Source organism: Calidris pugnax, unplaced genomic scaffold, assembly GCF_001431845.1.
Source record: "Calidris pugnax isolate Ruff unplaced genomic scaffold, ASM143184v1 scaffold7, whole genome shotgun sequence".
Classification (NCBI taxonomy): domain Eukaryota; kingdom Metazoa; phylum Chordata; class Aves; order Charadriiformes; family Scolopacidae; genus Calidris; species Calidris pugnax.
The window spans coordinates 866,990-893,824 of NW_015090762.1; the positions used below are offsets into that span (position 1 = coordinate 866,990).

General features: G+C 55.5%; 1 protein-coding gene across 1 annotated transcript in view; it reads left to right on the forward strand.

The window, feature by feature from the left end:
• Positions 1-26,835, forward strand: part of OSBP2 (oxysterol binding protein 2) — a 159,775-nt gene that overhangs the window by 128,000 nt on the left and 4,940 nt on the right. Inside the window, exons 4-8 of the mRNA XM_014941485.1 lie at positions 12,666-12,864; positions 15,006-15,123; positions 15,697-15,763; positions 16,149-16,316; positions 22,320-22,565. Coding sequence (XP_014796971.1) covers positions 12,666-12,864; positions 15,006-15,123; positions 15,697-15,763; positions 16,149-16,316; positions 22,320-22,565 — 798 coding nt within the window. The remainder of the gene's footprint in view (positions 1-12,665; positions 12,865-15,005; positions 15,124-15,696; positions 15,764-16,148; positions 16,317-22,319; positions 22,566-26,835) is intronic.

The window sequence follows — 26,835 nt, forward strand, 5'->3', positions numbered from 1 at the left end:
TGGCCCCTGCCCTCACCTTAATCCACGCCAGGACTGGTCCGTGGCAGCTGCTCACGTCCCCGTGGTGTCACCGGTGGGAGGTCACTGGTGGGGACCATCCCTTTGCTCCTCGGCTGCCTCCCCGGGCAGTGCCGGCTCTGCAGGATCACTGCTGTGGAAAACCTCTGCCCACCTTCGTTCTGGGTGGTTTGCAAGAGCTGTCACCGCAGGGGACGATGCGATGCACGTGAGTGGTGAAGCAGAAGGTCCAGGCTCTGCCCAGGAGCTCCCAGCCCCTGTGTGAGGTAAGATGGGGGAGCTGGGGGGATGCGGACGGCTCCCCAGCCCTTTGGCCCCCGCCTTCTCCCAGAAGGCAAGGAGTTGACAAGGGTGAGCACAGCCCTTGAGCAGCTTGTGGGTGCTTTCAACCCAAATCCTGCGCCGTTCTGGCAGGGTCAGTGGCACAGGAGGGGAGTGGAGCCAGGATTCATCCCAGCATGGGAGCCAAACCCATCCCAGGGAGCAAAACCCCCCCGAGGTCAGGACAGGGCAGGGGCACGGAGGGGTTTATCTCCTTCCCTGGGTCAGAGCTTGTCCTGGGACCGTGTCGTGCCATCTCCTGCTGCAGCCACTCCTCCTCGGCTGGCCCAGTGATGCTGCAGCAGCGCTCTTGGCTGGAGCAGGGACAAGGTCCTGGGTCCCCGCTGGGGCAGGGACAGCAGGGAGGGCTGTGTGTCCCCCTGCGCAGCATCTCCCGCCCGCTGTGTCCTGCAAGGAGGAGACTCATCGAGCTGCACCTCCGCCTCTTCTGTCTGGCCCTGGGAAGAGACAAACCCTTGGGGTCGGGGTCCCCTGTGAGTCTTCCAGCTCTCGGTGCCCTCCATGGGGTCCCCATCACCGAGGACTGTCCCCCGTGGTGCCGGTGCCATGTCAGGGCTTCCCAAGGGCTGCATTTTGAAGAGCTTTTGCCGTGACAGCGGCGGAGATTCGGGGTGAGTCGTGCAGAGCTGGGAAGCTGCTCCCCGTGTCGGAGGCAGCGCGGTGACAACGGGGTGTCCCCAGTGCCCGAGCCCCCCGTGCCACTCCGCCGAGAGGGGATTTGCCAATCTCTGCTTGCAAACATCCAAGGAAACCGGTCAGAGGACGGTGGGGAGATGCCTCTTTGCAACCACTTGCTCTGCTGTGCCGGGACGCCCCCTCTAACAGCTGATGATGAGGAGCCCAAGGGTTAAATCCTGCTCTGGGCTCCGCCTGGGTGCCCCCGCCGCATTGATGGGAGCTCTGCAGAGCACCCCAGTGTCCCCAGCCACCCACCAGCTGGTGCAAACTGGGCACTGCCACTGGGGGTGCAGGCAGCGACGGGTGACTTGTTTCACCCCGTTGCAGAGGAGTGGTGGGAAATGGGGGTGCTGGGCGCTGCGCCCGTGAGAGCCCCCTCCCAGGGGTGCAGTGGGTTCACAATGGTGACTGAATTCTCCAAAGCTATTATGCTGGAAACAACGAGAATTTGGAGTTCTTAGCACACGCTGTGAGTAGGTGACTATTGTAGGGTGAAAGGAAAAACAAAAAATACGTGAAATCTAGTGGCCTTTTCAAGTCATTAAAGGATTATGAACTTTCATCGCAAAACTTTTAATCAAAGACTTCACCTTTGCTGGTGACCACCTTCTGCTTTCCTTTCTCATACTTGACACATCATTGTAAAAGCAGGTGGGAACGGTGGTGCTGGGGGGACTTCATTCCCTGTCTCCTGCCTCCTTGCTGTGGTCGGGGTGCTCTTCCCAACCCCTCGCCCAGGCTGCTGGCTTTGCTGTGTCCCCATCCCTGCAGAGAGGTGGCCAGAAAAACATCTTTCTTGCCTTATGTCCTCCGGAGAGCTGAGCTGGAGTTGACTGGTGCTCATGCCCCTACTATGGGTTGTGTCGTCACATTTAAAAGGCTTTTAATTTCAGAATATCCTTAGAGGAGGTATTTCATGTGCCTCTTGTGCTGCTGGAACCATGCTAGTGTCACCCGTGGGGCTAATCCAGCTGGGCCTGGGGTGTTGCAAACCCCGTGCTGGGGTTGCTGGGGGGAGAATCTGGGCTTGGAAGCAGCAGATCTGGGGCTTCTCCTGCCACTGGTCCCAGCTTCTACTGCATCTCTGGATGCAGAGAGCGTCCCACCATCGTGCTGCCTCCTGCCACAGCTGCCGGGCTTGGTGAACATGGCTCTTCCTTCCTTCCCCCTACAGCTGGTGCTGCTCAGGATCTCACCCTTGTCCCCTAAAGCCACACCATGCAGGACATCCCCCTTCCAACTCTATCTCCTGCTTTCCTTCACCCCCTCTCCTCCAGCAGCATTTTCCTGGCCACGTTTTCTCGCTGTGCAGGGGCAGCAGAGCCCTGGGAGCTGGTGGTGCTCAGCCAGCTGGAAACAAGCATCTCAGTGATGGATGTCACCGAGAGCGGTGGCGAAGTCATCCCATCCTGGCTGACTGGTCCTTGAGGAGACTCGTGGACAGTTCCATAGAATTATAGAATCACAGGATGGTTTGTGTTGGAAGGGCCCTTAAAGACCACCCAGTGCCACCCCCTGCCCTGGGCAGGGACACCTCCCACCACACCAGGTTGCTCCAAGCCCCCTCCAACCTGCCCTTGAACCCCTCCAGGGATGGGGCAGCCACAGCTTCTCGGGGCAACCTGGGCCAGGCTCTCACCACCCTCCCACCAAACAAGTTCTTCCCCACATCTCAGCTCCATCTCCCCTCTTGCAGGGTCAAACCCTTCCCCCTCCTCCTAGGGCTCCCCTCCCTCATCCAGAGTCCCTCCCCATCTCTCCTGGAGCCCCTTGAGGGACTGGAAGGGGCTCCAAGGTCTCCCCGGAGCCTTCTCTCCTCCAGGCTGAACCCCCCCAACTCTCTCAGCCCCCCCTCCCAGCAGAGGGGCTCCAGCCCTCCCAGCATCTCCGGGGCCTCCTCTGGCCCCGCTCCAACAGCTCCATGTCCTTCCTGTGCTGAGGGCCCCAGAGCTGGAGGCAGTGCTCCAGGTGGAGTCTCCCCAGAGCGGAGCAGAGGGGCAGAATCACCTCTTCCTTCTGTTTCCTTCTGGATTTGTTTCCCCTGGGAGCCGGGGGCTGGTGTCTGTCCCCCCGCCATGCCGAGCAGCAGCACCGTGCCAGCTCCAGTGTGGTGCATCCAGGGGCTCCATCCTGGGTCTCAGAGGACAGGGACAGCACGTGGTGAGGGATTTTGCTGGAAAAGTGATGTTCCAAGGGGAAGGTGCAGCTCTCTGGGCTTTTGCAGCCGTACCCAGGAGGAAGTGGGGGTCACGTCCTTTGTGGGAGGCAGCAGCTGGCGGTGTTTTAATGAGCGCTGATGACGGCTGGGGCGGCCACGGCCCCGGAGGAGGATATGGGATTGTGGCTGTGTCTGACGTCTGTCTGTCTGTCTGTCTGTCTCGGGGAAAGGTGAGGACGGCTCCTCGCTCCAGCTGCGCCCGTGCAAGCAAACACCATAACCCAACGGCTGGTTTGTCATCTGGGAATTTGGGGATGGCCAAAACAGCCTTGGCCAAGGCCAGGGGGATGTTTGAGCTGCTGGGCACCGAGCCAGGATGGAGCCGAGATGGGGCTGAGACCTGGCTCCTCATGGACTACGCCATCAAGGAAAACCAGACAGCTGAGCCCAGATTGGGGCTGGGGTTCACCTGCCATCCATATCGACCTCCCCAGGGGAGATGTCCATGTCTGAGCTACTCAGCCCTAGGGAGCTCCTGGGCTGGTGCTGCTCCTGCTCCATGTTGTGGGTCTGGGGCACATTTTGGCTGAGGAATGAGCTCCGTGGATAGAGTGGAAAAATACACCCTGAGCCCTGCTCAGAGCTACTCTCCCCTCCAGCGAGCATCCCTGTGAAACTCGGCACTGCCTGGCTGTAGAAGATGTAAGCCCAAATTAATAACTTTTAATTTGCTTGGCTGGTGCTGGCAGCTGAGGAGCTGGGCTTGGGGGATCTTTCTTGGAGGACGTTCTCCTGTTACCACCCTCAGCATCGCTTCTCTTCCAGAGAGTGAACTCTCCCGGGTTGATCCGGGTGCTTGGGGCTGTTGGTGGTTTGGATCAGCCCATGGGCAGGGCGCTCGTCCCAGCATCTGAGTTACAGAGGAAGGGGCTGGAGAAAGGTGGCACGAGGCTTTAGAGAACAGGGAGTAAACCCTGTGCGTACCCCAGCCGGCCCCTAAACCCACACAAGTGGGAGAAGAAGCTGGCATGCCAGCAGTGTGCCCAGGTGGCCAAGAAAGCCAACAGCATCCTGGCCTGTCAGGAACAGCGTGGCGAGTAGGGCCCGAGAGGTGATTGTCCCCCTGTACTGGGCACTGGTGAGGCCTCACCTTGAGTACTGTGTCCAGTTTTGGGCCCCCCACCATAAAAAAGACATTGAGGTGCTGGAGCGGGTCCAGAGAAGGGCGACAAAGATGGTGAGGGGTCTGGAGAATAAGTCTTATGAGGAGAGGCTGAGGGAGCTGGGGGTGTTCAGCCTGGAGAAGAGGAGGCTGAGGGGAGACCTCATTGCTCTCTACAACTCCCTGAAAGGAGGGTGTAGAGAGATGGGGGTTGGTCTCTTCTCCCAAGTCACAGGCAACAGGATGAGAGGAAATGGCCTCAAGTTACACCAGGGTAGGTTCAGGCTGGATATTAGGAAAAATTTTTTCACGGAAAGGGTTATCAGGCATTGGAATGGGCTGCCCAGGGAGGTGGTTGAGGCCCCATCCCTGGAGGTGTTCAAAAGACGGGTTGATGTAGTGCTGGGAGGTCTGGTTTAGTGATGATGCTCCTTGTTTGTTGTGTGGGTGTTTCTGTGATTCTGTGATTCTGAGTGCGAGCTGCGGGAACAAACATCCTCCCAACCAACTGCCTGGAGGTACCACTGAGATCCATGCAAGGAGCATCCCGGTCATCGTCCCCAAACCTCCCAACGCTCAGTGGAGAGAGTCTGCATTGTTGACGGCTGCTTCTTCATCACGTGGATTTTTGGCTGTAATGAAGCCTCTCGGTGCATCATCCTTTTGGGATACGGTGTGGATCCTCAGCGACGCTCGGCAGCCTTGGGATGGGAGGTCCTGAGGATTTATCTGCTCCAATTTTTATTTAGAACGTTGATTTCTGTGGACTGATGGAGCACTTTCTCCCCAGCATCCTGCAGCTCCCAGTTCCCTAGTGACCCACTGGAGGGCTGCCTTCGCAGGCCTGCTCTGTAATTACCTCCTTTCCCCCTAATTTACCATTATAACTTGCAAACTGTGTTTAATTGTAACAGAGTAATTACAGGTCATCTCAAAGCGCATCGTTTTAAAGCGCTCAGCTCCCTGAGCCGGCAGTTTCCATCCTTGGTGCCAGTGAGCTGTGCCAAAAGGGGTATTTCTGTGCCCACTGCCTGCGGAGAGGGACCTTCGGAGCAGATAATGAGCTTTGCTGGGCTGGGAAGGTCGCGGCCACTATCTCATTACTTGCCCTTGTGGTTTCATCCTCTTATCGCAATGCATCAGCGTAATAGAAGAAGCTGGCACGCCAGCTTGGGGATAGTTTTAACAGGCGGGAAGCGTCAGCTTGAAGGCATCAGAGCAGGGTCTGCCCGGGGGTGTTGTGGCCGTGGGTGGCTGCCAAGGGGACCTTTCGGGGTGGGGGAGAGGAGCCAAGTGTTTTCCAGGTGAAGATGAAGCTCCCTGATGATCTGCAGTGTGGCCTCCCATCTCCCCGTGCCCACCTGGGCAGTCCCACGGGGTCGGTGGCTCATGTGGAGCGATCCTGGCACTGGTGAGGCCCCACCTCGAGGGCTGGGTCCAGTTTTGGGCCCCTCACCACAAAAAAAGACATTGAGATGCTGGAGCGGGTCCAGAGAAGGGCAAGGGAGCTGGTGAGGGGTCTGGAGAGTAAGTCTTATGAGGAGAGGCTGAGGGAGCTGGGGGTGTTCAGTCTGAAGAAGAGGAAGCGGAGGGGAGACCTTCTCGTGCTCTAGAACTACCTGAAGGGGGGTGTAGAGAAGCGGGGGTCGGTCTCGTCTCCCAGGTCACAGGAGATAGGACAAGGGGAAATGGCCTCAAGTTGCACCAGGGGAGGTTTAGATTGGATATTAGGGAAAATTTCTTCATGGAAGGGGTTATCCAGCATTGGAATGGGCTGCCCAGGGAAGTGGTTGAGGCACCATCCCAGGAGGTGTTCAAAAGACGGGTTGACATGGTCCTCAGGAGTATGGTTTAGTGATTTTTTTTATTGCTTATTTCTTATTTATTTTTTTGTCAGAGTTAGGTTGATGGTTGGACTAGATGATCTGAAAGGTCCCTTCCAACCCAGACTAGAGTATGATTCTATCCCCATGGGGCTGGGGGGGATGTAGGATTTCACTGAATTTCACTGAATTTTAGAGTTGGAAGGGACCATAGAGATCATCTAGTCCAACTCCCCTGCTGAAGCAGGATTGCCTAGAGCTAGAGCATGTTACTCAGGAGCATCCAGGCGGGGCTTGAAAATCTCCAAGGAAGGGGACTCCACACCCTCCCTGGGCAGCCTGTTCCAGGGCTCTGTCACCCTCACCGTGAAGAAGTTTCTCCTCATATTTGAGTGGAACCTCTTCTGTTCCAACTTGTGCCCGTTGCCCCTTGTCCTCTCACTGGGAACCACTGAAAAGAGTCTGTCTCCCTCCTCCTTCAACCCTCCCTTGAGATACTTGTAGGCATTGATAAGGTCTCCCCTCAGCCTTCTCTTCTCCAGACTAAAGAGTCCCAGCTCTCTCAGTCTCTCCTCATAAGGGAGATGCTCCAATCCTTGAATCATCTTGGGATGGGAGCACAGCTTGGAATTTGGGGGAGGATGGGACCCCGACACCTCCCTGCCTGCAACCAGAGAGACAGCAAAGCGGGGGGACCTGCTGCCTTGCTCCAGGTGGGGTCTTGCTGCCAGAGGAGTTATGTTGCCCATGGTGGTGCTGGGGATGTGCAGAGGGTTTTGCTGCTTGTGGGTGACGATACAGCCTTAATTCCAGCGCAGTGTGGTGCTCCCGGGGCATATCTACTGGGCCGGTGGGTGTCTCCATCACCGTGCCAGCACTGCGGAGCTGCTTCCCAGCATCGCTGGTGGCCATAACTGGGAATGGAGAGGCTGAGGAGCTGGCGCCGCAGGACAAACCCGCGCTCGGAGCTTGCAAACACTTTTCGACTGAATTATTTCTGCCTAGAAAAGCACATGCAATTGATTGTGTCTCATTAGAGAGCCTTACAGAATCACAGAATCACCATGGTTGGAAGGGACCTCTGAGATCATCGAGTCCAACCTTAAAAAAAAACAAAAACAACAAAAAACCACCAACAACAAAACAAAAACCACAACACCCAAAACAGAAACCACAATACCCCACCACATCACACCCACCCACAAAGCAATAATCTCGGGCACTAGAGCATGCCCTGAAGAGCCACGTCTACACGTTTCTTAAATCCCTCCAGGGATGGTGACTCCACCATCTCCCTGGGCAGGCTGTTCCAGTGCCTGACCACCCTCTCAGGAAAGTCATTCTTCCCAATATCTAATCTAAACCTCCCCTGCCCCAACTTCAGACCATTTCCTCTGCTCCTGTCATGATTCCCTTGGGAGAAGATGCCAACCCCCACCTCTCTACACCCTCCTTTCAGGGAGTTGTAGAGGGCAATGAGGTCTCCCCTCAGCCTCCTCTTCTCCAAACTAAACATGCCCAGTTCCCTCAGCCTCTCCTTGTATGACTTGTTCTCCAGACCCCTCCCCAGCTTGGTGGCTCTCCTCTGGACACACTCCAGCACTTCAATGTCCTTCCTGTAGTGAGGGGCCCAGAACTGAACACAGTACTCAAGATGGCCTCACCAGTGCCCATTATGGAGGCACCATCACTGCCCTGCTCCTGCTGGCCACGCTGGTCCTGACACAGGCCAGGATGCTGTTGGCCTTCTTGGCCACCTGGGCACACTGCTGGCTCCTGCCCTCAAGCAGATCAACACTCCTACCCAGCTTGGTGTCATCTGCGAACTTACTGAGGGCGCACTCAATCCCCTTCTCTAGATCATCAATAAAGATATTAAACAAGACTGGCCCCAAAACTGAGCCCTGAGGGGCACCACTGGTGACCAGCTGCCAACAAGATTTCGCCCCATTAATCACAACTCGCTGGGCATGGCCATCCAACCAGTTTTTTATCCAGCAGAGGGTACACTTGTCTATGCCGTGATTCGCCAGTTTCTCCAGGAGAATGCCCTGGTGGACGGTGTCAAAGGCCTTACCAAAGTCCAGGTAGACAATGTCCACAGCCTTCCCCTCATCGAGAAAGAGGGTCACATGGTCATAGATCAAGTTGGTTAAGCAGGACCTCCCTTTCATAAACCCATGCTGGGTGATCCTGATCCCTTCCCTGCCCTGCACTTGCCGTGAGAGCTCTCCCTAGATGATCCTCTCCATGATCTTTCCCGGTACCGAGGTCAGACTGACAGGCCTATAGTTTCCCAGATCCTCCTTCTGGCCCTTCCTGTAGATGGGCGTCACATTGGCCATCCTCCAGTCATCTGGTACCTCTCCTTTTGACCAGGACTGTTGACAGATAATGGAGAGAGGCTTGGTGAGCTCTCCCGCCAGCTCCCTGAGTACCCTTGGGTGGATCCCATCCGGCCCCATAGACTTATGTGTGTCCAGGTGCATAAGCAAATCCTTAACTACTTCCTCCTGGATTACAGGGGATTTGTTCTGCTCTCCATCCTTATCTTCCAGCCCAGGAGGCTGAATACCCTGGGGGTGGCTGGTCTGACAATTAAAGAGGCAAAGAAGGCATTAAGTATCTCAGCCTTCTCCTCGTCCTTGGTCGCAATGTTTCCCCGCATCCAGTAAGGGATGGGCATTCTCCCTGACTCTCTTTTTGTTGACGTATTTATAGAAACTTTTTTTGTTGTCCCTTATATTAATGGCCAGGTTGAGTTCCAGCTGGGCTTTTGCCTTCCTAATTTTTTCTCTGTATAACCTAACAAGATCTTTGTACTCCTTCTGAGTTGTCTGTCCTCTCATTCAAAGGTGGCAAACCTTCCTTTTTTCCTTGAGTCCCATCAAGAGCTCTTTGTTCATCCAGGCTGGCCATTTTCCACGCCCTTTAATTTTGCGCCTCATGGGGACAGCCTGCTCCTGGGCCTTTAGGATTTCCTTCTTGAAGAGCATCCAGCTTTCCTGGACCCCTTTGCCCTGCAGGATTGTCTCCCAAGGGACTTTCCCAACCAGTGTCCTGGACAGGCTAAAGTCTGCCCTCTGGAAGTCCAACCTGGTGGAGGTGTTGCTAACCCGCTTCCTTACCTCACTAAGAATTGAAAACCATTTCATGATCACTATGCCCAAGATGGCCTCCGACCTCCACATCTCCCACTAGCCCCTCTTTGTTTGTGAAAAGTAGGTCTAGTGAGGCACCTCCCCTGGTAGGCTCACCTACCAGTTGTGTCGGGAAGTTCTCTTCCATACACTCGAGGAACCTCCTAGCCTGTCTGCTCTCTGCTGTGTTATATTTCCAGCAGACATCCGGTAGGTTGAAGTCCCCAAAGAGAACAAGGGCTGGCATTTGTGAGACTGCAACCAGCTGCTTATAGAATATTTCATCGACCTGCTCATCCTGGTTGGGTGGTCTATAGCAGACTCCCAGCACAAAATCCCCCTTGTCAGCCTTCCCTTTCACCCTTAGCCATAAACACTCATCTTCATTGTTGCTGGAGTCTCTACAGTCAAAACACTCCCTAATGTAGAGAGCCACCCCCCTCTCCTTCCTTGCCTATTCCTTCTGAAGATCTTACAATGGTGCTGGAGAGTGATGGTGCTGGAGAGTGATGGTGCTGGAGAGTGATGGTGCTGCAGAGTGATGGTGCTGCAGAGTGATGCGCGTTTGGGACCCTTGTGTACACTGGGAAAAACAGCAGGTTTGTGAGAGCGTGGTCTGAGGTTTTGGATTCCAATCCCCGGGTCTGTGGCTATAAATTCAGTCCCAGTTTGATGCTGGGACAGGTCCGGCAGAAAGTGGCCTGTGAGCTGTGGGCAGCGGGAGCGGTGGGGGATGGAGATGACTCAAGGCAGGGTCAGGTCCTTCTGTGTGCTTGGAAGCAGGAGAGAGCAGAGGTGAGAACAAAGCAAAAGACCTTCTTAAATATGATGGGTTACACTGATTATTACTTTTTTCCAAAGGACAGACCCAAACTTGTGTTTGTCCCTCGTTTGTCTCGTCCGAGTCTGGCTCCTGCCTCTTCTCACAACTGGGGGCTCCTGTGTGAGGCTGGGGATGGGGCTGAGCCCCCGGGGGACAGGGCACTGTTCAGGATGTCACCGAAGGCACGTGTGCCCACCCCCTGCATTGTTCTGTCTTACCATGGGGTATTCCTTCCCTCTGCTTCGTGCTTCTTCCTGCTGCTTTGTGTTACTTCCCTGGAGATTGGTTTCTGATGTTATTGAAGGAAAAAATTTACCTGGATGAGACCCAAATCCCGCTCCCCTCCAAAGGAGGAGGGGAACTGATGAGGAACTGATGTCTCGAAGCTTTTCTTGGACAAATCCTGGTAAAATCAGGCCAGGTCATGGAAGCTGAAACCCTGAACCTGTTCCTTGAGCAGGAGATACCTCGATGTTCCGGTGCCACCTGCAGCCAAAATGTAGAGTGACCTGCCAAGGGCTGCATAAATCACATGTGAGATCAAAGCAGATGGAAACACAGGAAATAACCGAGTCCTGGGGATGGTTAGAAGTCTGTTGGACATTCAAAACTCTGTGGTTTTAATCCTTTTGAATAGTTTTGAGTTTTTCAGGGCAGCATTTATCTAAAGAAGACTTCCCTTGGGGTGGTGATGAGCTGGAGCTGGGAAGCACAAGCACAGTTAATTTGTGTGCAAGCTGCCAGCCTGCCCCCAAACTCCTGTCAAATTTCCATTAAAATCACATTTTCCTACTTTTAAACATGAGAAGATGTTCAGTGCGTCCCAACGTGCAGAGATACAGGAAGGAGGAGGTGCAGCCCTGTCTCTGTGATCGGCTTCACATAGTGCTTAGGGACATGGGTTAGTGAGGGTTGGTATCAGTTAGGTTGATGGTTGGACTAGATGATCTGAAAGGTCCCTTCCAACCCAGACAATTCTATGATTCTATGATCGCAAGGGAAGTGAGGAAGCCCAAGGTACTTAGTGTTCCAGTCTAATATAAAAAACGTAACCTAAAAACGGACTTCTGAGGGCTGGCTCTCCTGTCAGACAATAGAAAGCCAGCTCAGGAGAGCTGGCAGCATCCTGCTCCCCAAAATCTGCTGCTGGGCGTCCAGAGATGGGCAGCCGTGCTGAGGGGGGCTGTGGTTGGTGGTTAATGCCACCCAGGGGTTCTCCTGTCAGCCTGGGTCACTGTGTCCCTGGTGGGACAGGACAGGGATGCTGCGCATCCTGCGAGGCGTCGCTGGGTGCATCCCGTGAGCCCTCCCATCCTTCTGTCCAGCGTGGCAGGTGAGTCCATCGTGGGACAGGAGAGGACCTTTGGCCAAGGTGAACACGTTATGGCGCCTACCAGGGCTTCTGCTGGGCTGTGTGGCTCTGGGCAGGAGCTACATCCTCCCTCTCTGTCTCCTTGGAGCAAAGGGCTCGCCAGCTCCTGGGCTTCAGCATCCTCTCCTGTCTGTGGCTGTCACCCTGGGGACTGTCGTCCTGTCCAGCTTCTCCGTGTCTACAGGACTGGGGATGGAGGTGGCTGCTGGGGATCTCAGGGCACCCGTGAAGGGCTGAGCTTGACTGAGGTTTGTGTGACCCCATCCTGGGCTCCTGGGGACCAGCAGTGGGGTCAGGAGCAGGCTGTGGGGCTGGGCATCTGGGCTGCTGTGGGAGATGGGACATCACGAAGGCTTTGTGGACTCGGGGCAGTTGTCCGTGTTGTGGTCGTCTCCTCAAGGTGATTCATGTTTGGATGGTTTTAGCCCCATGGATACAGGGATGGTGCAAAGCTCTGGGATCGCATCCTATAAAACCAGGGTCCTGGAGCAGGAGGAGGGTGGGTGGGTGGTGGGGAGTCACCACTGGAGTCACCATGTGCCAGCGCTGGCTCCATGACGAGCTCCTGAGCTGTGAGGGCCGTGGCGGGTGACGTGTCACAGAATCACAGAATCACTGAATCTTAGTGGTTGGAAGGGACCTCTGAGATCATCGAGTCCAACCACAAAAAAAAAAACACAACAACAACAACAAAAAAAACCCCCAAAAAAACAAAAAAAACCCCACCAAACAAATACAAAACACACCACACCAAACGCCCACCAAAAACACCGCACCCACCAACTAAACCCCACACTGAACACCTCACCATAAACCAATAACCTTGGGCACCAGAGCATGCCCTGAAGAGCCATGTCTATACTTTTCTTAAATCCCTCCAGGGATGGTGACTCCACCACCTCCCTGGGCAGGCTGTTCCAGTGCCTGACCACCCTCTCAGTAAAGTAGTTGTTTCTAATATCTAATCTGAATCTCCCCTGCCTCAACTTCAGACCATTTCCTCTGGTCTTGTCGTTCGTCCTTTGGGAGAAGAGGCCAACACCTGCCTCTCTACACCCTCCTTTCAGGGAGTTGTAGAGGGCAATGAGGTCTCCCCTCAGCCTCCTCTTCTCCAAACTAAACATGCCCATGTCCCTTCCTCCCCTCCAGGCTTGCCGCGATTTCCTGGACTTAGCCGAAACCCACAGCCGAAAATGGCAGCGGGCGCTGCAGTATGAGCGGGAGCAGCGGATCCGGCTGGAGGAGACCATCGAGCAGTTAGCCAAGCAGCACAACAGCTTGGAGCGAGCCTGCCGCGGGGCCCCCGGCCTCTCCTCCAGCACCACCGGCATCACCAGCAGCGCCAAGGGTGAGCGCCGCGGGCCAGGCCATGGGGCTGGGGGCCGTTATGGGGCAGAGCCCCACGGGAAGCCCCAGGATGGAGGGGGAGCTGTCTGCTGGGCTGTTCCCAGCACATCAGTGGGGATGGGAAGGATGCACAAGGCAATGCCCTGTGTACCCCTGGGTTTTTTTAATCACAGGATGGTTTGGGTTGGAAGGGACCTTAAAGCCCACCCAGTGCCACCCTCTGCCCTGGGCAGGGACACCTCCCACCAAACAAGTTCTTCCCCACAGCTCAGCTCCATCTCCCCTCTTGCAGGGTCAAACCCTTCCCCCTCCTCCTAGGGCTCCCCTCCCTCATCCAGAGTCCCTCCCCAGCTTTCCTGGAGCCCCTTGAGAGACTGGAAGGGGCTCCAAGGTCTCCCCGGAGCCTTCTCTTCTCCAGGCTGAACCCCCCAACTCTCTCAGCCCCCCCTCCCAGCAGAGGGGCTCCAGCCCTCCCAGCATCTCCGGGGCCTCCTCTGGCCCCGCTCCAACAGCTCCATGTCCTTCTGCTGGTGGTGGCCCCAGAGCTGGAGGCAGCACTGGGAGGGGGGGGTCTCAACAATTACACCACAATTGTCCCTAACTGTCCTGCTGCTCCTTGCTTGGGACTTCCCCAAGATATGGGTGCAGGAGAGGGCTGTGTCCCCAGCTCACTCGTGCTATCCCAGACTATTTTGGTAGCCATAACCCTCACTGATGGGCACATCTCTGGCTGCTGGAGGGTGGCCACGGTGCTGGGAGGAAGCCCAGGGTCCCCTGGTGGTGCCTGGTTCACGGCTGCACTGGGGGTGGTGGCACGGTCAGGACTGATTTGCTGTTTGCAAGAGTTACTGGGCAATAAAATCTAACAGCTTTGCATATTCACGCCAAATCTCCTTCCCCACGGGAAGCATTAGTTACAGCCCGATAGCCAAGAACTGCAAATAGCACCTCGTCTTGTTTTTAAAGGATAAATAGACTCAAGGGAGAGAGTAGCGGCTGCTGTGGGGTGTGATGGCCATGCCAGGCACTGCGCTCCTGCTTGTGTGGCCTCGAGGAAACGGCCTCAAGTTGCACCAGAGAAGGTTTAGAGCAAATGCTGGAAACAATCCCTTCACTGAAAGAGTTGTCAAGCCTTGGAAGAGGCTGCCCAGGGCAGGGGAGGGAGTCACCATCCCTGGAGGGATTTAAAAGCTGGGCAGACGTGGTGCTGAGGGACGTGGCTTAGCGGTGGCCTTGGCAGTGCTGGGCTGATAGTTGGACTCGATGGTCTTAAATTCCTTTTGCAGTGTCAGCGTGGATTCTGTGGCACAGCTGGGGAGGGCAGGGAGGTGTAGGGACAGGCACAAATCCAGCCCGACCCCATCGCAAGGGGTGACCCTGCTCCTGTGCAGTGTGGGAATGGTGCTGGGGTGGCCCTCCCGGTCCCTCCATGTGCTGGAGCATCCTTGTTCCTGGAGCCCCAAGAGAGGTGGTCAGCCCTGCCCCACGGAGGCTGCTCCAGCGGTGGTTTTGTGTCAGATGGGTGTTTTTGTGGCAGAGCAGTGACACCCATGCTGAGGCTGCACTTAGGGAGGGCAGGAGCAGGGGAGCCACACCGTGTCTCAAAAATCACAATTAATGCCCGCTCCCGGCTTCTTAGCAGTCTTTCCCACTGCAGCGGGGATGAGAAGTGTTTGCAAGGGCAGGGCTGGAGAACCCGAGGGCCGGGAGATCTCTCCGAGCATCACCTGAAACACGTGATGTTTTTTTCCCTGCTTTAATCCAGCCCGGATCTCCCGGCAGATGGGGTGGTGCCGGAGCGGCAGCCGCGTTAGACACGGTTGGGCGTGCGAGTCCCGCGTGTGTCTGGCTCTGGCAGCCTGGTGGCATTTTTGGAGGGGCTCCCCAGCGCAGCAGGGAAGCCTTGTGTGCCCGGGGTGGGGAGCAGGATACGGGCTGCCACGGTGCCTTCTGTTTTTTTCAGGAGCTGGAAATCAGTACGGCATCCTCATGGGGTGGGTTGGAGTGGAGGGGGACAAGCTGTAAAGGGAAGCAGAGTTGGAGGGGACACAGTGGGGGGGCAGGTGCGCTCTGGGGACAGGCTTGTGGGGTTTGAAAGGGGACCGACAGCACCTGAGCACCTCAAACCCTTTGCACCACCAGGGAGCGTGCAGTCTGCCAAAGGAGAGGCCAGTGATGAAGATGAAGAGACGGAGTATTTTGATGCCATGGAGGATGCACCAGCGTTTATCACTGTAACCGCAGACCCCAAGCACCACAGGTACGAGCTCCCGCCCCATGAACATCCCCCAGCAAACAGGGTCCCTCCGCCCTGCCTGCCCTCGCATCCCCACAGTGAGTGAGGCTGAGGATGGCCCCAGCTCTAGCAAAACAGGTGAGGAAGGGCAGATGTGAAGACCGTGCTGCACTGAAGCCGAGTCCTCTGCCCCAGCGGCTGATGTGGGCTCGAGGGGAGCCTGGGCAGGGGCTTGGAGGGAGATCCCTTGGAGCACCGGGCAGAGGCAGGGAGGACCTTGCCGTTGTCTGCCGTGACCTGCTCCCTCCCTGGGCACCTCCCTGGGCTGGAGGCCCCCGTGATCTGAGCCATGGTCACATCGCCAGGCTCGCTGGGCAGTGCAGAGGCTCTGGGTGCCCAGGCTGGGACACCCCACCCCGAGCATCCCCTCCCAAAGCCCATGCATGGCCTCCGTCACCCTGCTGCTGTCCTGGCAGTGCCCTGGGTGGAGCAGGGAGATGCCCTGGGTGATGGTGGCTGTGCTGCACCAGCCTGGGTTCTTCTCTCCCCTTCTCTGCCCTTCCTTGTCTTTACCAGCCAGTACTTTCTTCCCCGCAGGCGTTCGGGCAGCAACCTGAGTGGGGCCAGCGAGGGCCACCCCGAGGACTGGAACCTGGAGGACAGTGTGAGTTGGCCGGGCAGAGCGGGAGGGATGGTCCCTGTGGGATGAAACCAGGGGAGAGGAGCAGGAGAGGAGGAGGTTGTCAGAGGGACTTGCCATCCAGGTCCCTCCTGCACCTCCAGGATGGAGCAGAGCTGGTTTTTCCGTGGGCCATGGTTGGGGGGACAGATGTCAGTGGTCTGAGAGCAGCAAACACCCTCCTGAGGGAAGCAGGACAGTGTTAGGGCACTATTGCCCTGTTATTTACCTCATGCGCTGGAGAACAGACTCCTAGTGATGCTTCCCAGCACATGATGTCTGCTGAGCTGTGGTTGCTTCTCTGTGGAGCTGCTGGGTCTGTTTGGGTTGTGCTGGATGAGTCTGGCTTAGACCCGCGTTTCTTCTGCAGGTCTTTGAAAGCTCCAATCAAAGCAGCTACAATGAGTCCACTTGCAAAGATCTCCTGCCGAAGAAAAGGAGACGGACTCGCATCCCCGACAAACCCAACTACAGCCTTAACCTCTGGAGCATCATGAAGAACTGCATCGGCAAAGAGCTCTCCAAGATCCCCATGCCTGTGAGTGAGCGCGTCCCGGCGCCGGGGGCTGGCAGAGGGGGCTGCCGTGGTGCTGGGATGGGGTTTGGGCACAGCTCTTGGCTGTGCAGAGGATTTGGATTGTCCCCTGAGTGGGACAGCAGCATGTCATCAGCTGCTGGCTTCAATCATAGAATCACAAAATCATCTAGGTTGGAAGGGACCTTCAAGATCATCTAGTCCAACCATCAGCCTAACTCTGACAAAAAAACCGTCACTAAACCATGTCTCCCAGCACCACGTCAACCCGTCTTTTGAACACCTCCAGGGATGGTGCCTCAACCACTTCCCTGGCCAGCCCATTCCAATGCTGGATAACTCTTTCCATGTAAAAATTTTTCCTGATATCCAACCTGAACCTCCCCTGGCGCAATTTGAGGCCGTTCCCTCTAGTCCCGTCGCCTGTGACTTGGTTTTCAAGAGCCCTTTGAAGCCATCTCATTCTTCTCTGCAGCTCCAGGGTGTCCTCACTGCTCAGCTGTGCTGATTCAAAGCCCTGTGTTTTTCCCTGCAATTTATTTGCCCCGTGAAATCACCCACCTGCTGCCAGGGAACCACACAGCCGGGACACCGGCCCAGCCTGGCTGGAGGCTGTCCCCTGCAGCAGGGAGCTGTGGTGCTAATTACTTTGTGACTAATGGCTTTGACGAAGCTGTGATTTGAATCAGCTTGGCTCCTTTTTTGGGATGGTCCCTTCTCCTGCTCTGGCTGGGGACAGCCCAGGGGTGACTGTGTCCTGGCATCTTGCTTGCACAAGTGCCGGGGTGATATTGCCCAAGTGCCCTCTGCAAATCCAGCTGGTGCAGAGACAAGGAGGGAACCAAGACACCTTGAATCCCTGAGGATTCAAGCATTTCACCCAGGGATGAGGAGAAGAGCCTTGTTGCTGATCACTGTTTCCCCAGCGTGCATCCTGGGGACGCGATGCTCGGAGAGCAGCCCCACCAGCACTGACAGCACAGCAGGGACCTGTTTCGCCCCAGAATGCCTTTATTTTCCTTGCAAAGAGTGGCCTTTTAGTGAAGGAGGTGCCCTGGGGACAATTTCCAGCCCTTCTGGGTGCTGCTGGGTTCATTCCTTGAGGCGAAGGCTTCCTGGGGAAGGTCAGGAGAAGGTTTGCTGGCAGGAGTCTGTCTGGAGGATCCCCCCTCGCGTGGGCTGCTGTAAGCGGGATGTGCATTTAATTTGTGCAGGTAAATAACCCCGTGCCTCCTGTACCCAGACAAAACACTGCCCACGCCAAAGCTCCCCCAAAACTACAGCCTTTTTTTCACAGCAAAACAGCCCTTTTCTTTCAGGCTGCTGGTTTCCACCAGGTCTTCACCAGCCCAGCGAGCAGCATAGATGGGACTGGGTGCCATTGTAAGGAATCCATTTCCCCCAAAACCCATGAGGCCTGTCAAGTTTGGGAGAGCTGTAAAACAGCTGGGGGTGCTGGGCGTTACTGTGGTGCTGGCTGGCATGGAAGTAGCCCAGCAAAGCATGATCTGTAGCCCTGGAGCTGGAGTTGGGGTCCTCCCTTTGCTGGGTACAGGGCAAAGAGCGTGTGGCGGGGGTTCGGCTGCTGAACTGCTGGTATTTTGTCTCTTGGTAAGGCAGAGCCTGACGCTCTGCCAGTGAGAGGGATGAGTTTGTCTCTTCTTTATGCTATTTCCAGCTGAGATGTATGGCCCAGCGCCTTCCGTTAGCATTTCTGCAGCAGCATCAATATCGGCTAAAGGCGTGATGGGTACAGAAATAAGCTCAGGACGTGAAATACCAGCAGCTGCCGGTGCCTGGAGAGAGGAAATTTATACCTTCCCTATCAATCAAATCATTGTGGGAGCTGCAAAAAGCCGTGTCCAAACCTGAGAGCAGTATGTTCTGCTGGTGCAGCAGCCCCCGACGCCGGCTGGGGGGGTGTAATTACTCCCTCCCAGTGCTGCTGTTTCTGTAAAATGTTTACAGAATAGTAATTACTCCCTCCCCGGGGTGAGAGGGGCTGGTTTCCCAGTGCTGCTGTTTCTGTAAAATGTTTACAGAATGAAGAAGGGGCTCTGCCCGGCGTGAACCCCTCACTGTCAGCTCCTCTCTCGGGGTGTCTGTATGGATACAGGGGCACTTTGCACCCCCCCAAGCTCAGCTCCATGTGGCCTTTCTTTGGGAGGTTCCCCCCAAGAAGGAGCAGCCTGTGGGGAGGCAGCAGGAGGCAGTTTGAATTCTCTCTCTGTAGTATCATAGAATCATAGAATTGTCTAGGTTGGAAGGGACCTTTAAGATTATCTAGTCCAACCATCAACCTAACTCTAATAAAAAAACAAAAGAAAACCATACAAAAAACCCCTCACATCACTAACCCATGTCTCTCAGCACTATGTCAACCCGGCTTTTAAATACCTCCAGGGATGGTGCCTCAACCCCTTCCCTGGGCAGCCCATTCCAAGGCTTAATAACTCTTTCCATGTCAAAATTGTTCCTGATCTCCAATCTGAACCTCCCCTGGTGTAACTTGAGGCCGTTTCCTCTTGTCCCATGGCCTGTTCCTTGGGAGAAGAGACCGACCCCCCCTGGCTACACCCTCCTTCCAGGGAGTTGGAGAGAGCAAGAAGGTCTCTCCTCAGCCTCCTCTTCTCCAGGCTGAACACCCCCAGCTCCCTCAGCCTCTCCTCACAAGACTTGTGCTCCAGACCCCTCACCAGCTCCCTTGCCCTTCTCTGAACCCGCTCCAGCCCCTCAATGTGTTTTTTGTGGTGAGGGGCCCAAAACTGGACACAGCCCTTGAGGTGGGGCCTCACCAGTGCCCAGTCCAGGGGGACAATCACCTCTCAGGTCCTACTCCCCACACTGTTCCTGACACAGGCCAGGATGCTGTTGGCCTTCTTGGCCACCTGGGCACACTGCTGGCTCCTGTTCAGCCAACAGCTCACCAACACCCCCAGGCCCTTTTCTGCCAGGCAGCTCCAGCCACTCTGCCCCCAGCCTGGAGCGCTGCAGGGGGTTGGTGGGACCCAAGGGCAGGACCCGGCACTCGGCCTTGTTGAACCTCATCCCGTTGGCCTCGGCCCATCCATCCAGCCTGTCCAGATCCCTCTGCAAAGCCTTTCTACCCTCCAGCAGGTCGACACTCCCACCCAACTTAGTGACATGGTGTCATCTGCAAACTTACTGAGGGTGCACTTGCTCCCCTCGTCCAGATCATTGATGATGATGTTAAAGAGAACCAGCCCCAATACCCAGCTCTGGGGGACACCACTCGTGACCAGCCGCCAACTGGATATAACTCCATTGCCCACCACTCTCTGGGCCTGACCACCAGACGGTTTTTATCCCAGTGGAGAGTCCTCCCATCCAAGCCATGGGTGGACATGGCTCATAGAGACACTAGCAGCTCTGCCGGTCGGGACGGAGCTGCTGGGTGAGGGATTTTGAGCTGATGTTGTGGAAAATGGAGTGAAGGAGGAGGAGGAGGCAGAGGAAGGGGCTGTTTGGAAACGTGGTTAACTACAGTCGAAAGCATGGGTGAGCCTGTTGGTTGCACCAAAGGTGGGGTAGTTTCTCCTTCCACACCCTTCATCCGCGTCGTGGCAAATTTAGAGCATCCCCGTCCCCTTCTACGGGATGTGATCGGCTGAAAAAACCCACTTCTTAAATTTTCCTGTGAATCTGTGGCATTAAAAAGGAAGGAAGAGCTACAGGGGTTTTTGTGGTTTCGGGTGGGTTCTCCTTCTTCCGTGGGAAGGTTTTGCTTCGTCGTTGCCCGAGTGGTGCCGGCGCAGAGGACTCTGCGCCGGCACCACTCGGGCAACGGCGAAGCAAAACCTTCCCCCGGAGGGTTCGCATCCCCCGGAGTTATCTCAGGCCAGCAGTGATTTTGCTTTCGTGTGCGGATGTGGTGTTTCTCTTTGTACACAGCTCTTTCGGCTGCTGGAAGATCCCTGCTGCCGAAATCCCCGCGTGGAAGGTTCTGGAGTTTGTTTGCTTTAGTATGAAAAAATGTCACTTGGCTTTTAAAAGCGCTTCAACCATCTGCTCCGCCTGAAATACGGTCCTTTGTTCTGAATTGAAAGCAAGAAGTGAGTTTCACGTGGTTTTGAGGCAGGCAGAAGACCTTCTGAGACAAACTGTTGCTGTGTCCTTTCAATTTTTATTTTGATTTCAGTTCTTCTCAGAACAACAAAAAAAATATGGCTAAAATAAACTGTTTGGGTTTTTCCCAGAGATGTTTGCAGCCCGTCCAACCCGGCAACAGATGGTGGAATTTTCTAACTGACAAAGCAATGACTTGGGGCTGGAAAGAGTACCCATTCAGGCTCTTCCAGGATGGAGTTTCCCCTCCGATCTCCACCCCATGGGGCATCACTGCCCACGTGTTGGGGACTGGGTGGTGCTGTCGTGGGGCTGCAGCCCCAGGAGCAGGAACACCCAGAAATGGGGCTTTTCAAGGTTTTTCTGAGCAAGTGCAGCCCGGTGTGGGGGTGGTTTTGGTGAGGCCCCATCTGGAGCATTGGGTCCAGTTCTGGGCTCCCCGGTTCAAGAAGGACAGGGAACTGCTGGAGAAGGTGCAGCAAAGGACTACAAAGATGGTGAGGGGCCTAGAGCATCTCTCTGATGAGGAGAAGCTGAGGGACTTGGGTCTTTTTAGTCTGGAGAAGAGAAGACTGAGGGGGGATCTGATCAACACCTATAAATACTTAAAGGAAGGGTGTCAGGAGGATGGGGCCAGTGTTTTTCCAGTGGTGCCCAGGGACAGGACAAGAGGGAAAGGGCACAAACTGGAACATGGGAAGTTCCATCTAAACATGAGGAGGAACTTCTTTGCTGTGAGGGTGGCAGAGCCCTGGCAGAGGCTGCCCAGGGAGGTGGTGGAGTCTCCTTCTCTGGAGACATTCATACCCTGCCTGGACACGTTCCTGTGTGACCTACTCTTGGTGACCTGCTCTGGCAGGGGGTTGGACTAGATGATCTCCAGAGGTCCTTTCTCACCCCTGCCAGCCTGGGATTCTGTGAGGTGATGGTGGGCAGCCAAGGGGGCAGCACATGCCTGCCCCATGTCCCCCATTGCTCGTGGCCAGGAGGCAGGAGGGAGCTGGTGTTGCTGCTGAGGCTCGTTTTGGTGGTGAACGGTGCTTCGTCACCAGAGCAAGGTGGTACCTGGGATGATGTCTCATTATCTCATGGGGATGCCAGCTGCCCAGCACTCTTCTTCTCAGCTGGGAACTGCAGAGCCTTCAAGCTCTCGTGGTATGGTTCAGGCAGAGCATACGTTTCTTGCCTGCTTTGTCACGTCCCTGCGCCCCGAGCTGCCCCGTGGGGTGGCTGCTCCCGTGGGGCACAGTTTCCATCCCTCCCGGAGCGCATCGCCCCGAGCTGGGGGAGCCCAAGGCGTGGGATGCGGGTGCTCAGCTGTGCTGGGGGAACTCAAAGGGGGTGCCTTGATCTCGAGGTGTCGTTCCTCTGAGTAAATGCTCAGATGTTTGTATTTAGGGGTTTTCTTAAGGTTAAAAATGAAGGTGGGAGTTGTTGGGTGCGTGTCTTTGTGTGCAGGAGGAGGAGTGCTGTCATTCATGACATTACAATGCGATTTAATCAGGAGAATTTGCATTGTGCAGTGTGAATTGAGGTGAATTTGAGAGTTAAAAGCCTCTCAGAGGAGAGAGAAGCATCAGAGTTGTCACATAAGCCACTTAATAAAAGCAGCAATACACACGGCAGCATTTCCAGAGCTTTGGACCCTCAAGTGTCAGAATAATGATTTTGCAATTATGGGCAGGTTTTGAGAAAAACTTCTTTGGAATATACAGATAGTTTTTTTTTTTTTTTCACTGAAGTGTTTCTCCACTAAACCTTCACGCAGATACATAGTTCTGAGGCACAACCTCCTGTGCGTTACTCTAAATCAGTTGAGAAAAAAATTCAGAAAAAAAAAAAAAGGGAAAAAAAAGAAGATGCCAAGTGCCCAGCTTGACATCACTCCTGCTGTTCTCACCCTTCCCTGTTCCCCTCCAGGTGAACTTCAACGAGCCGCTCTCCATGCTCCAGAGGCTGACGGAGGACCTGGAGTACCATGAGCTGTTGGACAAAGCGGTCAAGTGCGAGAGCTCCACGGAGCAGATGTGCTTCGTGGCCGCCTTCTCGGTGTCTTCCTACTCCACCACCGTCCACCGCACCGCAAAGCCCTTCAACCCGCTGCTGGGGGAGACCTATGAGCTGGACCGGCTGGAGGAGTTTGGCTTCCGTTCCCTGTGCGAGCAGGTGAGCCGGGGGCTGCCCCCTGCTCCTGCCCAGCAGGAGCCACAAGGGAGACCCAGCATCTCCTCACCCTGAGCCTTCCTCCTGCCCGAGACGGCCAGCACATTCCCCTTGGCATCGGCGGAAGTGGGCACAGCCCAAGCCGTTTTTCAGAAGCAGGAGGACATTGTGCCCATCCCAGTGCTCCAGTAGGGAAGAAGTGGGGGAAGTGGGGAAGTCTGAGAAGAGAAGGCTGAGGGGGGATCTGATCAACGCCTATAAATACTTAAAAGAGTGGGTGTCAAGAGGATGGGGCCAGTCTTTTTTCAGTGGTGCCCAGTGATAGGACAAGAGGAAATGGGCACAAACTCGATTGTAAGAAGTTCCACCTAAACATGAGGAGGAACTTCTTTGCTGTGAGGGTGGCAGAGCCCTGGAAGAGGCTGCCCAGGGAGGTGGTGGAGTCTCCATCTTTGGAGACATTCCAAACTTGCCTGGACACGTTCCTGTGGGACCTGCTCTGGGTGACCCTGCTCTGGCAGGGTGTTGGACTGGATGATCTCCAGAGGTCCCTTCCAACCCCATATCATTCTGTGATTCTGTGAAGGTGAAGAGAAAGGTGTCCACCACCCTGCTAGGGCTCCGCATAGCATTCTGTGATTCTGTGAAGGTGAAAAGAAAGGTGTCCACCACCCTGCTAGGGCTCCTGGCAGCCTGCTTGGGGCAGAGGTTGTCGTTACATCTCAACACTTGAGGAGTAAGGGAGAAGCTTTTCTCACCCCAGCTCCCTCATGGCTGTGTCAGTGATGCCCAACAGCTCTGGTGTGGTTCCTCCCTGTTTCAAGGTTTCTTTGGCCAGGGGGTGTCTCAGGATCTCCTTTCTTTCTTGTGGGACTGGAAATTCTTAGTTTCAGAGCCTGGGGGCGACCTGGGAACTTCTGACAGTCCCACAGCGTGCACATCTGGCGCGCATCGGTAAAACAGCAGGCCTTAATTAAAAACCTGGAGTGCTTAATGAGTTGCGACCTGTGAAGAAAATTGACTGTTTAATATTTAGCACACTTGGCTGGTCCATCCTGGATTCCTGGGAAGGGACAGGGCCATTTATTGCCCCTTGCAGGCAGGACATCACGTTGGTGGGGGCTCTGTGTCCTCCAGGGGGTGGCTGTGCCATCTCGGGGGCACAGTCACTGTCACGTCTTTCAGTGCTGAGAAACTGCAAGTGAAAACACAAAACTCTGTTGCTCTCTTACTCTAAATCAGTTGAGAAAAAAAATTCAGGAAAAAAAAAAGGGAAAAAAAAAAAGATGCCAAGTGCCCAGCTTGACATCTCTCCTGCTGTTCTCACCCTTCCCTGTTCCCCTCCAGGTGAACTTCAACGAGCCGCTCTCCATGCTCCAGAGGCTGACGGAGGACCTGGAGTACCATGAGCTGTTGGACAAAGCGGTCAAGTGCGAGAGCTCCACGGAGCAGATGTGCTTCGTGGCCGCCTTCTCGGTGTCTTCCTACTCCACCACCGTCCACCGCACCGCAAAGCCCTTCAACCCGCTGCTGGGGGAGACCTATGAGCTGGACCGGCTGGAGGAGTTTGGCTTCCGTTCCCTGTGCGAGCAGGTGAGCCGGGGGCTGCCCCCTGCTCCTGCCCAGCAGGAGCCACAAGGGAGACCCAGCATCTCCTCACCCTGAGCCTTCCTCCTGCCCGAGACGGCCAGCACATTCCCCTTGGCATCGGCGGAAGTGGGCACAGCCCAAGCCGTTTTTCAGAAGCAGGAGGACATTGTGCCCATCCCAGTGCTCCAGTAGGGAAGAAGTGGGGGAAGTGGGGAAGTCTGAGAAGAGAAGGCTGAGGGGGGATCTGATCAACGCCTATAAATACTTAAAAGAGTGGGTGTCAAGAGGATGGGGCCAGTCTTTTTTCAGTGGTGCCCAGTGATAGGACAAGAGGAAATGGGCACAAACTCGATTGTAAGAAGTTCCACCTAAACATGAGGAGGAACTTCTTTGCTATGAGGGTGGCAGAGCCCTGGAAGAGGCTGCCCAGGGAGGTGGTGGAGTCTCCATCTTTGGAGACATTCCAAACCTGCCTGGACACGTTCCTGTGGGACCTGCTCTGGGTGACCCTGCTCTGGCAGGGGGTTGGACTAGATGATCTCCAGAGGTCCCTTAGCATAGCATTCTGTGATTCTGTGAAGGTGAAAAGAAAGGTGTCCACCACCCTGCTAGGGCTCCTGGCAGCCTGCTTGGGGCAGAGGTTGTCGTTACATCTCAACACTTGAGGAGGAAGGGAGAAGCTTTTCTCACCCCAGCTCCCTCATGGCTGTGTCAGTGATGCCCAACAGCTCTGGTGTGGTTCCTCCCTGTTTCAAGGTTTCTTTGGCCAGGGGGTGTCTCAGGATCTCCTTTCTTTCTTGTGGGACTGGAAATTCTTAGTTTCAGAGCCTGGGGGCGACCTGGGAACTTCTGACAGTCCCACAGCGTGCACATCTGGCGCGCATCGGTAAAACAGCAGGCCTTAATTAAAAACCTGGAGTGCTTAATGAGTTGCGACCTGTGAAGAAAATTGACTGTTTAATATTTAGCACACTTGGCTGGTCCGTCCTGGATTCCTGGGAAGGGACAGGGCCATTTATTGCCCCTTGCAGGCAGGACATCACGTTGGTGGGGGCTCTGTGTCCTCCAGGGGGTGGCTGTGCCATCTCGGGGGCAGAGTCACTGTCACGTCTTTCAGTGCTGAGAAACTGCAAGCGAAACCACAAAACTCTGTTGCTCTGCAGAGGCTGGTCCAGGTCCAGGATCTTCAGAGCTGTTTGTCAGTGTGTGTTCCCCTCCCCCGCCCCGAGCCCTGTGGGCTTTCTGGGGGAATGTTGTGTGGGAAAAGGGTCTTGCTGCTGACTGGGGGGTGCTGGTGGGTGAGAAGCTCCCCACGCTCCTCAACGTGCGATGGAGCCCAGAAACCCCCCGCCCCCTGGGTTATATGGCATTATATGGAGAAGAGGATGCTCTGGGGAGACCTTCTAACACTTTCCAGTACTTGAAGACAGTCTACAGGAAAGCTGGGGAGGGACTCTGGATGAGGGAGGGGAGCCCTAGGAGGAGGGGGAAGGGTTTGACAAGGGCAAGAGGGGAGATGGAGCTGAGCTGTGGGGAAGAACTTGTTTGGTGTGAGGGTGGTGAGAGCCTGGCCCAGGTTGCCCAGAGAAGCTGTGGCTGCCCCATCCCTGGAGGGGTTCAAGGGCAGGTTGGAGGGGGCTTGGAGCAACCTGGTCTGGTGAGAGGTGTCCCTGCCCAGGGCAGGGGGTGGAATGAGATGATGATCTTTAAGGTCCCTTCCAACCCAAACCATTCTATGAGTCTATGAAATTAGGAAGCAAACCTGCTCTTTTGCAACGTTTTGGAGCCTTCGCTCCATGAGTGAAGGCTCTAAATCTCCCTCCTGGAGCCACCTCAAAGGCCACACTCGGTGACAGAGGGCTCTGCCCTGGTGCAGTGTTGCTGGTGCCTCTCGCCCTGGTGCTGCAGTTGCTGTGGGCAGCGTGGGATGGACAGACAGAGACTGTTCCTGCAGCTCTGGACTTCCCCGGGCTGCTGCGAGTGCTGCTCATCCCACCTTCATGCCCAGCAAAGCGTTGATAATCTTGTGCCTGCAATCCAGTTACCCAAATAGGATTTTCTCCTGCCGGTGACAGTGGGATTTAACAGAGAGGTCTTTGCTCTGCTCACGTTTGTAATCCATCGGCTCGGGGCACTCAGCTGTAATTACACTGGTGCAAATCACCTCTGGAGTCGGTGGTGTGGCTGTTGGGGCCTGGGGGTTTGCTGGTTCCTGGTGGTGGGTGGCATGTGCCGTGCCGTGCCGACCACCATGGGTCAGCCAGGTGAGACCCCGTGGGAGGGCAGAGCCCTCGGGATGGGGTGTCCTGCTCCCACCTTGCATCTGGGCAGCTTTTCCAGTGCAGGGGAGTGTGAGCACCCTCCTTTTACCAGTCATCTTTGGGATGGAGGATGTTTAATCCGCTTCTCCAGCCCCACGTGTCTGTAGGGACAAAAGCTGAAGTCTTGGCTAGGTAGGTCCATGTGTCTCAGATGACTTGGGGACCTGTGTTCCCCAGGGGCTCCCAGGCAGAGCAGTGGGAGCTGCTGCTGACAGGAGAGGTGCTGATAACACTGGGTTTACTGGGGATCTGGGCTGGGCATTGGCACATCCCTGTTTCTCAGCCAGGATCCCTGGAGAGCAGGGCCGTGTCCTGGGGTGACACTGCAGCATCATCTCACAGCAATAGTTGTTGAGGTTGAG